We start from the raw sequence: 13,782 nt of genomic DNA, 5'->3' as shown, positions 1-13,782 counted from the left end.
ATCATCTGCTGTGACCATCGGACCACGCACCGTTACTCATCTTGTTCTTCCCGACATTGCAGCGGTTACACACCGAGCCCACGCGGGAAGGACGATCTGCTCTCGTGGAGCCTCCAGTTGCCACGTTGCTTCATGTCAGTGTGGTGAAGTCTCCAGCTTACAATAGTGAAGCCGTTTTTCAGGAAGCCTTGTGCCGGCACTTCCAAACACCCAGGTCAGTTCCTTCAATGGTCATATACCCACAATGTAAAGTCTTTCCTCTGAGCTCACACACATGTACAGTGGCTTGCAAAAGTATTTAACCCCACCCCCTTGGCATTTTTCATGTTAGTACCTCACAACCTGTAATTTCCTTTTTGTTTTGTTTTTTTCATTTTAAAGAACATGCCAAGAGCTGTGAACATTCGGTTTTCTCTTTATTAAGCAAACATCAAATAGGACAAAATAACTGAAAGCTTCAGTGTGCATAACTATTCACCCCCTAAAGTCAGTACTTTGTGGAGCCTCCTTTTGGGCTATTATAGCTGAAAGTCACTTTGCATAAGTCTCTATGAGCTGTCCACAAATGGACACTGGGATTTTTGCCTACTCCTCAAGGCAAAACGGCTCCAGTTCCTTCAAGTTAGATGGTTCCTCTGGTGAACAGCGATCTTCAAGTCTGACCACAGATTCTTCATTGGATTAAGGTCTGGGCTGTGACTCGGCCGCTCAAGAACATTTACACGTTTCCCCTTCCACCACTCGAGTGTTGCTTTAGCAGTAGGCTTTGGGCCATTGTTGGCAGGAGAACCTGCGTTCAAGTCTCAAATCACTGACAGTCTGAAACAGGTTCAGCTCAATATCCTTGTTTTTGGCACCATCCATCTTCCCCTCAACTTGGACCATTTTTCCTGTCCCTACTGACGAAAACATCCCCACAGCATGATGCTGACACCAACATGTTTCACTGTGGTGATGGTGTTCTTGGGGTGATGAGCTGTTGGTTTGGCTTCAGAAATGTGTGTAAGTAAAGACTTTTTTTTTTTTTCCGGCCACTCTTCCATAAAAGCCACCTCTATGGATTGTATGGCTTATTGTGGTCGTATGGACAGATACTACAGTCTGCTTGGGGACTCTGCAGCTCCTTCAGGGTTACCTTTACTGCCTCTCTGATTATTGCCCTCCTTGCCCGGGCTGAGCGTTTTGGTTGGGTGTCCTCTCTTGGTAGGCTTGTTGTGGTACCATGTTCTTTCCATTTGATGATAATGAATTTGATGGTGCTCCGGGGGATCATCAGAGATGGGGATTATTATTATTATTTTTTTTTTTTTAACCCAACCCTGACATGTTCTTCTGAACAACTTTGTCCCTGACTTGTTGTAGATCTCCTTGGTCTTCACGGTGGTGGTTGGAGATCTCCTTGCTCTTCACGGTGGTGGTTGGAGATCTCCTTGCTCTTCATGGTGATGTCTGGAGATCTCCTTGCTCTTCACGGTGATGTCTGGAGATCTCCTTGCTCTTCACGGTGGTGTTTGGAGATCTCCTTGCTCTTCATGGTGGTGGTTGGAGATCTCCTTGCTCTTCACGGTGGTGGTTGGAGATCTCCTTGCTCTTCATGGTGATGTCTGGAGATCTCCTTGCTCTTCACGGTGATGTCTGGAGATCTCCTTGCTCTTCACGGTGGTGTTTGGAGATCTCCTTGCTCTTCACGGTGATGTCTGGAGATCTCCTTGCTCTTCATGGTGGTGGTTGGAGATCTCCTTGCTCTTCATGGTGGTGGTTGGAGATCTCCTTGCTCTTCACGGTGATGTCTGGAGATCTCCTTGCTCTTCATGGTGGTGGTTGGAGATCTCCTTGCTCTTCATGGTGATGTCTGGAGATCTCCTTGCTCTTCACGGTGATGTCTGGAGATCTCCTTGCTCTTCACGGTGATGTCTGGAGATCTCCTTGCTCTTCACGGTGGTGTTTGGAGATCTCCTTGCTCTTCATGGTGATGTCTGCAGATCTCCTTGCTCTTCACGGTGATGTCTGGAGATCTCCTTGCTCTTCACGGTGATGTCTGGAGATCTCCTTGCTCTTCACGGTGGTGTTTGGAGATCCCCTTGCTCTTCACGGTGATGTCTGGAGATCTCCTTGCTCTTCATGGTGGTGGTTGGAGATCTCCTTGCTCTTCATGGTGGTGGTTGGAGATCTCCTTGCTCTTCACGGTGATGTCTGGAGATCTCCTTGCTCTTCACGGTGGTGTCTGGAGATCTCCTTGCTCTTCACGGTGATGTCTGGAGATCTCCTTGCTCTTCATGGTGGTGTTTGGAGATCTCCTTGCTCTTCATGGTGGTGTTTGGAGATCTCATTGGTCTTCATGTTATTTGGCTCCTTGCATCTTCTCGCCCGACCACTTGCACCAGTGACCCCATTCCGTCACATTTCCTCCAGTCCCTTTCTCCGGCTGTCACCTCTCACCTAACAAAAATATTCAACCTTTCCCTCACTTCCGGTATTTTTCCCTCCTCATTTAAGCATGCCATCATACATCCATTACTTAAAAAACCATCCCTCGACCAAAACTGTGCCGCTAATTATAGACCTGTCTCTAATCTTCCCTTCATCTCTAAACTCCTCGAACGCCTGGTCCACTCCCGTCTTACCCGCTATCTCTCAGATAACTCTCTTCTCGACCCTCTTCAATCTGGTTTCCGCTCTTTACACTCTACTGAAACTGCCCTCACTAAAGTCTCTAATGACCTACTAACAGCTAAATCTAATGGTCACTACTCCATGCTAATTCTCTTGGATCTCTCTGCAGCATTTGATACTGTGGATCATCAGCTCCTCCTCACTATGCTCCGCTCCATCGGCCTCAAGGACACCGTTCTCTCCTGGTTCTCCTCCTATCTCTCTGACCGATCCTTCACTGTATGTTTCGCTGGTTCCTCCTCCTCTCACCTTCCCCTTACTGTTGGGGTTCCTCAAGGATCAGTCCTAGGCCCCCTCCTCTTCTCTTTGTATACTGCCCCTATTGGACAAACAATCAGTAGATTTGGCTTCCAGTACCATCTCTATGCTGACGACACCCAACTATACACTTCTTCTCCTGATCTCACGCCTGCCTTATTAGAAAACACCAGTGATTGTCTTACCGCTGTCTCTAGCATCATGTCCTCCCTCTATCTGAAACTAAACCTGTCAAAAACTGAACTCCTCGTGTTTTCTCCCTCTACTAACCTACCTTTGCCTGACATTGCCATCTCCGTTTGCGGTTCCACCATTACTCCAAAGCAACATGCCCGCTGCCTTGGGGTCATCCTTGATTCTGACCTTTCATTCACCCCCCACATCCGATCACTGGCTCGCTCTTCTTACCTGCATCTCAAAAACATTTCTAGAATTCGCCCTTTTCTTACTTTCGACTCTGCAAAAACTCTTACTGTTTCACTTATTCATTCTCGTCTGGACTATTGTAACTCTCTACTAATCGGCCTCCCTCTTACCAAACTCTCCCCGCTCCAATCTGTCCTGAATGCTGCTGCCAGGATCATATTCCTCACCAACCGTTACACCGATGCCTCTACCTTGTGCCAGTCATTACACTGGTTACCCATCCACTCAAGAATCCAGTACAAAACTACTACCCTCATCCACAAAGCACTCCATGGCTCAGCACCACCCTACATCTCCTCTCTGGTCTCAGTCTACCACCCTACCCGTGCCCTCCGCTCCGCTGATGACCTCAGGTTAGCATCCTCAATAATCAGAACCTCCCACTCCCGTCTCCAAGACTTTACACGTGCTGCGCCGATTCTTTGGAATGCACTACCTAGGATAATACGATTAATCCCCAATCCCCACAGTTTTAAGCGTGCCCTAAAAACTCATTTGTTCAGACTGGCCTACCGCCTCAATGCATTAACCTAACGATCCCTGTGTGGCCTATATTAAAAAAAAAAAAAAAAATTAATTAACTGGTTCATGCAGCTTTACATGAACACCCAAGCCTTACACTATGGCTGGTCCGAATAACTATAGCAATTGTTACCATCCACCTCTCGTGTCTCCCCTTTTCCTCATAGTTTGTAAGCTTACGAGCAGGGCCCTCACTCCTCTTGGTATCTGTTTTGAACTGTATTTCTGTTATGCTGTAATGTCTATTGTATGTACAAGTCCCCTCTATAATTTGTAAAGCGCTGCGGAATATGTTGGCGCTATATAAATAAAAATTATTATTATTATTATTATTATTATTTGGTTAGTGGTGCCCCTTGTTAATGGTGTTGCAGCCTCTGTGGCCTTTTAGAAAAGATTGTGTGTGTGTATATGCTGACGGACATGACACTTAGAATGCAGATAGGTGGACGTCCTCTCACTAATCATGGGACTTATGGAGGGAATTGCTTACTCAATAAATTTAAGGGCATTCATGGCAAAAGGGGTGAATACATATGCACAAGCAAATTTTGAGTTAGAAGCCTGCCCACATTTTTAAGGTTACAAGCCTGTCTTCTGGCTCCAGGCCAGAATCCTTGCTCTAGGCTAGAAACAGTTCCTTTTGTCAGGCTAAAATCTGCCCCTTGGCTCCAGGCTAGAAGTTTGCCCCTGATTAGACCCCTGCCCTTATTTCCAGCGCAGAAACCTGGTTCTGGGCTAGGAGCCTGCCCCTGGCTCCAGGCTACAACCCTGACTTTATAGGCTAGAACCTGACCCTGGCAAGAAACCTGCCTGTTTTCCCAGGCTAGAAGCCTGCCTCTGACTACAGGCTAGAACACTGTCCTTCTATACGGAAATATTCATCATATTGTATTACGGCAAGCATTATTTCTTATTTTTCGTTTACAACCCTCCCAGTTGTGTTGCAAGTCTAATTTCTTCCTTTCTTTAGGGCCGTTCAGGTCGGTGATGTCCTTTGTGTCTCGTGTTTCTCACATTCTGATTTTGAGTTCAACAAGTCACAGATGCCAGTAAGGTTTGTAGGTGTATGAACATGTTTGATCCATAACGGTGTGTCTCTCTTGGTTCTCGACTGTCAGCTGTATGTAAGCCTGGGTCCGGGTACCCGAATGCTCATTTGTCAGGTGTATGTAAACCTGGGTACAGGTAACTTAATGCTCATATGTAAGCCTGGGTCCGGGTACTCGAGTGCTTGTTTGTCAGGTGTATGTAAACCTGGGTACAGGTAACTTAATGCTCATATGTAAGCCTGGGTCCGGGTACTCGAGTGCTTGTTTGTCAGGTGTATGTAAACCTGGGTACAGGTAACTTAATGCTCATATGTAAGCCTGGGTCCGGGTACTCGAGTGCTTGTTTGTCAGGTGTATGTAAACCTGGGTACAGGTAACTTAATGCTCATATGTAAGCCTGGGTCCGGGTACTCGAGTGCTTGTTTGTCAGGTGTACGTAACAGGGCTGTGGAGTCGGAGTCGTGGATTCGGAGTCTGAACCCATTATGGTGGAATCAGTATAAAATGAATCGACTCTGACTCCTAAAATATATAAAAAATTGGGTACAGTAGTTCAATGCAGTTTGTGGGGAATATTTTTTTCATAAGAATTTGGTAAAGTTACAAAATGACCTATAAATGTCTGTCATATTCCTGATCTAAGGTGTAGACTTTTAGCTGAGATGAATTTGTGCTGCAGTTTATGTTCACGATAAGTAGTGAACCTCCTATACAGATAAGGTGAAAAAATGAACACACAGGGAAGAAATGCCTGCATTCATCTCAGAACTTCTGGAGTGAACAGGAAAGCAGGAGTAAAGTAAGTACTTACTAAAGCATATCTAAACTTTCAATAAACTGTGCATAAATCAATATATGTTGTCTGTGTATTCTCGATGTTTTAGATTTTCTCCTCTTAGCTCATATTTGGAAAAATTAGCTGTCCTGATGATTTATATACACTATACATAGAATATAAGGGGAAAACTGTTTTCTAAATTCTCAAATTCAGAAATACAGTAACAGGATTGATGAGAACATATATATTTGTGTTTTCTGCAATATGATTCAGCACGAACATGCTCCCTCCCTCCTCCCCTCTTCATAGACTGTGAAGAAATATGATGTGAAGCATTTAGGGAGCTGTACCCTGAGACAAGCCTGACATTGAAAGTTCAGCGTAAAACTATCGAACATATTTTACAAACTTTATACTTCTCATCTGTCCTATTGATTTATGCAAAGATTGTTTTATTTATATCCCAAATTATATAGTGCATGATTCCCTATTGCAAGAATTACAATATACTTTATTTATTTTTTTTACAGGACAAAATTATTTTGAGAGCGAATTTACATAATGACAAAATGTCTAAGAAGCATCTTATGAAGTCCTCTGTATTTTAGCATTTCACAATATGAGTCAAGATAAACATTTTGTGTGTCAGTGTATGTGACCCAGATGAAAACAAATGTGATAAAAATGCTCCTTCAAGAGCTTCCAATCTAAGAAGACATTTACAATGCTGCCACCCATAAATTTACAAAGCTGTGATTGAAAAAGATCACAGCAGCACCAAGAAACCAGAGACCAGAACTTCCTGCCAGGAAAAGGAGGAAAGAGCGTCTCAAACATCAGTTACAAGATATTTTGTAAGTGACAAAGTTACTGTAACAATGACAGCAGATGTGTTTGAAAGACAGCTCATCGAGCTTGGTGTCAAGGACTGTGTACCATTATCATTATTTGCACAACAAGCTTTTACAGCTCTTAATGGAGAAATGGCCCACAAACTTGGTGTTTCTATTGACAGAGAAAGTATTAGAAAATTAGTGATTGAAGAAGCCCTTAACCAAAAGGAAGATCTTAAAAAGACTCTCAAGAGACGCTTTGTATTAAAATGGATGTCTGCACACGTCACAGGTGAACTATTTTGCTATCAACGTTCGATATGTTTGTGACAACAAAAAAAATTGTTACGAAGACGCTGGCAGTAACAGATACTAAAGCTCATCACAGCAGCCAGTTTCTCCAGACCTTAGTGGAAAAAGTTCTGCAACATTATGGACTAAACAAAACAGGTTCTTGCTATTGTAACTGATAATGCTGCAAACATGATAAGTACAATTAAACTGATGAATGAGAATAATGAAGGTGAACAGCAGCTACAACCCCTGGCAACAATTAAAGAATCACCGGCCTTGGAGGATGTTCATTCGGTTGTTTAATTTTGTAGAAAAAAAGCCGATCACAGACATGGCACAAAACTAAAGTCATTTCAAATGACAACTATCTGGCTTTAAGAAGCACTAAAAGAAATCAAGAACAAAAAATGTGGTAGTCAGTAATGGATACTTTAACCAAGCATAAGGGAAAATTATAGTCACTCAATTCTGAGGAAAAAATTATGGAATCATGAAAAAAAAAAAACAAACCCTCCAACACATCACTAGTATTTTGTTGCACCACCTCTGGCTTTTCTAACAGCTTGCAGTCTCTGAGGCCTGGACTTATTGAGGGTCACACAGGACTCTTCATCAATCTGCTCCATCTTTCTCTGATTGCTCTCCCCAGATCAGCTTTGCAGGTTGGATTCTTGTCATCGACCATTTTCTCCAACTTCCACCAAAGATTTTCAATTGGATTGAGATCCGGACTATTTGCAGCCATGACATTGACCTTATGTGTCTTTTTTCCAGGGATGTTTGCACAGTTTTTGCTCTATGGCAGGATGCATTATCATCTTGAGAAATTATTTCATCATCCCCAAACATCCTTTCAATTGATGGGATAAGAAAAGTGTCCAAAATATCAACATAAACTTGTGCATTTATTGAAGACTAGATTGTGGCCGATTCTAACGCATCGGGTATTCTAGAATATGCATGTCCCCGTAGTATATGGACAATGATGATTCCAGAATTCGCGGCAGACTGTGCCCGTCGCTGATTGGTCGAGGCAACATTTATGACATCATTGTTGCCATGGCAACCATGATGACATCTACGTCGATACTGTGCCCGTCGCTGATTGGTCGAGGCGAATTCGCGGCACTGTGCCCGTCGCTGATTGGTCGAGGCAACCTTTATGACATCATCGTCGCCATGCTGTGCCCGTCGCTGATTGGTCGAGGCCTGGCATATATATAATGTATGTAATGACAGCCGTCTCCCCAGTGCCTTTACCTGACATGCAGCCCCATATCATCAATGACTGTGGAAACTTGCGTGTTCTCTTCAGGCAGTCATCTTTACAAATCTCATTGGAACCGCACCAAACAGAAGTTCCAGCATCATCACCTTGCCCAATGCAGATTCGCGATTCATCACTGAATATGACTTTCATCCAGTCATCCACAGTCCACGATTGTTTTTCCTTAGCCCATTGTAACCTTGTTTTTTCTGTTTAGGTGTTAATGATGCTTTCGTCTAGCTTTTCTGTATGTAAATCCCATTTCCTTTAGGCGGTTTCTTACAGTTCGGTCACAGACGTTGACTCCAGTTTCCTCCCATTCGTTCCTCATTTGTTTTGTTCTGCATTTCCTGTTTTGGAGACATATTGCTTTAAGTTTCCGGTCTTGACGCTTTGATGTCTTCCTTGGTCCACCAGTATGTTTGCCTTTAACAACCTTCCCATGTTGTTTGTATTTGGTCCAGATTTTAGACACAGCTGACTGTGAACAACCAACATCTTTTGCAACATTTTGTGATGATTTACCCTCTTTTAAAAGTTTGATAATCCTCTTCTTTGTTTCAATTGACATCTCTCGTGTTGGAGCCATGATTCATGTCAGTCCACTTGGTGCAACAGCTCTCCAAGGTGTGATCTCTCCTATTATTCAGTCGCCATGACAGCACCACGAAAGAGGGCATCCGCCCTTCAGGGACAGGAAACCTACAGACATAAAAGGGCAGTACCTCTCTCCCGCATCAGTTGGTTTCCTGTCCCTGACAGGGGAACCTCTTCAGGCAGGCCTTGAGAAGAAGGTCTAAGAATAAGAAGATATCCGGGGCAGCATGGTGGCGCAGTGGTTAGCACAGAAGCCTTGCAGCGCTGGGGTCCTGGGTTCTAATCCCACCCAGGACAACATCTGCAAAGAGTTTGTATGTTCTCTCCGTGTTTGCGTGGGTTTCCTCTGGGCACTCCGGTTTCCTCCCACATTCCAAAGACATACTGATAGGGATTCTAGATTGTGAGCCCCATCGGGGACAGTGATGATAATGTGTGCAAAACTGTAAAGCGCTGCGGAATATGTTAGCACTATATAAAAATAAAGATTATTATTATTATTATTAAATAAAAAAATAAAGATTATTATATCCCACTCCTGACAGACTGATGCAGGTAGCGGGGGTCCCCTACCTCGGCCTGATCGGGATGCTGGAAGCACCACACGGCAGGGGAACTGACTGGTGTCGGTGACAGCAGGAGGAAGCAGCCTTGGGTAAAAAGAGCTGGCTTCCGATGTGGTCCATGGGGGTCTTACCTCGCTGGTCGCGCCTGCTGAGACCTCTGGGGTCTGCCCGCAGCCTGCTGAAGGCGTGTGCGTCGGTCCGGGCGGTGCTGGCGTCCTCGGTCGCGTGTCGGCTCGCAGGGCCGCGGTTGCGACCGGAAGGAGCGTGTCCGGATGATGCGACTAGGCGGCGGGGCATGCGCAGTAGCACCATTCCGGCCGATATCGGCGCTCCGGCGTCCGAGCCGGGCTTGGTCCCAGGAAGAGGCGGGGATCCCTCTGTTCGGCAACGAGGGCGCAGCCCTGAAAGGAAATAACACACCCTATCAGTTCATGGTACCGGGCAGACCACCTGGAGATCCTGCTGACACCCATCCGGGGGCGGTACCTTGGGGGCATATTAAAAGTAGTGTTTGAGGGCTGCAAGGTGCTCCTGACCCATTCTTAGGATGGAATCGCCAGAGGGAGTTCTGCAGCTGGACAAGCAGCAGCTTCAAAATTCGGAAGAGTCTCTGGTGATTTCCCAGCGGCGTTCTAGTAGTCGCGCTGGTGGAGCTAAAGAGACTCAAAAGTCAAAGCCGAACAAGTCCTCAAGCCGTAAAGAATCACCGGCTAGGAAGGACCCCCCCATCTACGGTACCACTCGCTGCAGGGCTGGGTAAGTGATCTACGTGGATTGTTATCCCTCCTTATATTCCCTCTCTCCTTACTAGGGGAGGAAATGTTTTACCAAGGTCAAACATAGAGTGCCGAGTGTGGGGAACCGCTCACAGATGGGCATAAAAGGAGATTATGTAGATCCTGCATACAACACTTAATTGAGGAGGAGGCCCCTGACCTTACTTCTACACTAAGAGAGATGGTTAGACAAGAAGTCAGAGGTTCTGTAAAATCCAGGTCTCAGAAAACGGATGCCACAAGTTACATCCCCAGTCTCAGATATAGATTCAGACTCGGGTGAACGGAGCTCAGATTCCCTCCCATCATCCTCCTCCTCGTCAGGGGACATAGAATCCAGTCAGGCCTGTCTGTCACTCCATAGGGTTGACCACCTGGTTAAAGCTGTCGACAACACAATGGGGATTGAGGAGACCCAGTCAGAATGCTCCATTCAGGACATAATGTTCAAAGGTATAGATCGGAAATCCCGAAGGTCTTTTCCAGTAGGGGATAAGATAAAAACATTGATTACAAGGGAATGGAAGGAACCCGAAAGGAAGGGTTCACTTCCACCAGTGTTCAAAAGGAGGTACCCATTCAAGGAAGAAGCATCATCCTCCTGGGACCAGGCCCCGAAACTGGATGCAGCAGTGGCCAAGGCGTGCAAAAAACCTCTTCCATTTGAGGATTTAGGAAATCTAAAGGACCCTTTTTAAATAATAAAAAAATAAAAGTACACATTTAGTATCGCCGCGTCCGTAACGACCCGACCTATAAAACTGGCCCACTAGTTAACCCCTTCAGTAAACACCGTAAGAAAAAAAAAGAGGCAAAAAACGCTTTATCATACCGCCGAACAAAAAGTGGAATAACACGCGATCAAAAAGACGGATATAAATAACAATGGTACCGCTAAAAACGTCATCTTGTCCCGCAAAAAACGAGCCGCCATACAGCAACATCAGCAAAAAAATAAAAAAATTATAGTCCTCAGAATAAAGCGATGCAAAAATAATTATTTTTTCTATAAAATAGTTTTCATCGTATAAAAGCGCCAAAACATAAAAAAATGATATAAATGAGGTGTCGCTATAATCGTACTGACCCGAAGAATAAAACTGCTTTATCAATTTTACCAAACGCGGAATGGTATAAACGCCCCCCCCAAAAGAAATTCATGAATAGCTGGTTTTCGGTCATTCTGCCTCACAAAAATCGGAATAAAAAGCGATCAAAAAATGTCACGTGCCCGAAAATGTTACCAATAAAAACGTCAACTCGTCCCGCAAAAAACAAGACCTCACATGACTTTGTGGACCAAAATATGGAAAAATTATAGCTCTCAAAATGTGGTAACGCAAAAACTATTTTTTGCAATAAAAAGGGTCTTTCAGTGTGTGACGGCTGCCAATCATAAAAATCCGCTAAAAAACCCGCTATAAAAGTAAATCAAACCCCCCTTCATCACCCCCTTAGTTAGGGAAAAATTAAAAAATGTATTTATTTCCATTTTCCCGTTAGGGCTAGGGTTAGGGCTAGGGTTAAGGCTACAGTTAGGGTTGGGGCTAAAGTTAGGGTTAGGGTTTGGATTACATTTACGGTTGGGATTAGGGTTAGGGGTGTGTTTGGATTAGGGTTTCAGTTATAATTGGGGGGTTTCCACTGTTTAGGCACATCAGGAGCTCTCCACACACGACATGTCGTCCGATCTCCATTCCAGCCAATTCTGCGTTGAAAAAGTAAAACAGTGCTCCTTCCCTTCCGAGCTCTCCCATGCGCCCAAACGGGAAAATAAAAAATTGGGAGCAAAAAGATGATTTTTGTGAAAAAAAATATGATTTTTTATTTTTACGGTTCTGCATTATAGTAACATAGTAACATAGTTAGTAAGGCCGAAAAAAGACATTTGTCCATCCAGTTCAGCCTATATTCCATCATAATAAATCCCCAGATCTACGTCCTTCTACAGAACCTAATAATTGTATGATACAATATTGTTCTGCTCCAGGAAGACATCCAGGCCTCTCTTGAACCCCTCGACTGAGTTCGCCATCACCACCTCCTCAGGCAAGCAATTCCAGATTCTCACTGCCCTAACAGTAAAGAATCCTCTTCTATGTTGGTGGAAAAACCTTCTCTCCTCCAGACGCAAAGAATGCCCCCTTGTGCCCGTCACCTTCCTTGGTATAAACAGATCCTCAGCGAGATATTTGTATTGTCCCCTTATATACTTATACATGGTTATTAGATCGCCCCTCAGTCGTCTTTTTTCTAGACTAAATAATCCTAATTTCGCTAATCTATCTGGGTATTGTAGTTCTCCCATCCCCTTTATTAATTTTGTTGCCCTCCTTTGTACTCTCTCTAGTTCCATTATATCCTTCCTGAGCACCGGTGCCCAAAACTGGACACAGTACTCCATGTGCGGTCTAACTAGGGATTTGTACAGAGGCAGTATAATGCTCTCATCCTGTGTATCCAGACCTCTTTTAATGCACCCCATGATCCTGTTTGCCTTGGCAGCTGCTGCCTGGCACTGGCTGCTCCAGGTAAGTTTATCATTAACTAGGATCCCCAAGTCCTTCTCCCTGTCAGATTTACCCAGTGGTTTCCCGTTCAGTGTGTAATGGTGACATTGATTCCTTCTTCCCATGTGTATAACCTTACATTTATCATTGTTAAACCTCATCTGCCACCTTTCAGCCCAAGTTTCCAACTTATCCAGATCCATCTGTAGCAGAATACTATCTTCTCTTGTATTAACTGCTTTACATAGTTTTGTATCATCTGCAAATATCGATATTTTACTGTGTAAACCTTCTACCAGCACTTCTGAACTTCTGTGAAGCACTTGGGGGGTGAAAGTGTTCACCACACCTCTTGATAAGTTCCTTAGGGGGTCTACTTTCCAAAATGGTGTCACTTGTGGGGGGTTTCAATGTTTAGGCACATCAGGGGCTCTCCAAACACAACATGGCGTCCCATCTCAATTCCAGTCAATTTTGTATTGAAAAGTCAAACGGCACTCCTTCCCTTCCGAGCTCTGCCATGCACCTAAACAGTGGTTTACCCCCACATATGGGGTATCGGCTTACTCAGGACAAATTGTACAACAACTTTTGGGTCAATTTTCTCCTGTTACCCTTGGGAAAATAAAACAAATTGGAGCTAAAGTAAATTTTTTATGAAAAAAAGTTAAATGTTCATTTTTTTTTTTAAACATTCCAAAAATTCCTGTGAAGCACCTGAAGGGTTAATAAACTTCTTGAATGTGGTTTTGAGAACCTTGAGGGGTGTAGTTTTTAGAATGGTGTCACACTTGGGCATTTTCTATCATATAGACCCCTCAAAATGACTTTAAATGAGATGTGGTCCCTAAAATAAAATGGTGTTGTAAAAATGAGAAATTGCTGGTCAACTTTTAACCCTTATAACTCCCTAACAAACAAAAAAAATTGGGGTTCAAAAATTGTGCTGATGTAAAGTAGACATGTGGGAAATGTTACTTAAGTATTTTGTGTGACATAACTCTGTGATTTAATTGCATAAAAATTCAAAGTTGGAAAATTGCGAAATTTTCAAAATTTTCGCCAAATTTCCATTTTTTGCACAAATAAACGCAAGTGATATCAAAGAAATTTTACCACTATCATGAAGTACAATATGTCACAAGAAAACAATGTCAGAATCACTGGGATCCATGGAAGCTCCAGAGTTATAACCTCATAAAGGGGCAGTGGTCAGAATTGTAAAAATTG

The 13,782-nt window shown here is 43.9% G+C and overlaps 1 protein-coding gene across 2 annotated transcripts in view; it reads left to right on the top strand.

The window, feature by feature from the left end:
• The window catches only part of PEX6 (peroxisomal biogenesis factor 6), a 112,894-nt gene that overhangs the window by 10,707 nt on the left and 88,405 nt on the right, over window positions 1-13,782 (top strand). For both annotated transcript variants that reach the window (XM_069768198.1, XM_069768197.1), the window contains exons 2-3: window positions 63-214; window positions 4,853-4,936. In XM_069768198.1, the coding sequence (XP_069624299.1) occupies window positions 63-214; window positions 4,853-4,936 (236 nt within the window). The remainder of the gene's footprint in view (window positions 1-62; window positions 215-4,852; window positions 4,937-13,782) is intronic.

This window comes from Ranitomeya imitator, chromosome 5, assembly GCF_032444005.1.
Source record: "Ranitomeya imitator isolate aRanImi1 chromosome 5, aRanImi1.pri, whole genome shotgun sequence".
In the NCBI taxonomy this organism is placed as follows: domain Eukaryota; kingdom Metazoa; phylum Chordata; class Amphibia; order Anura; family Dendrobatidae; genus Ranitomeya; species Ranitomeya imitator.
This window is presented reverse-complemented; position numbering and strand designations above follow the sequence as displayed.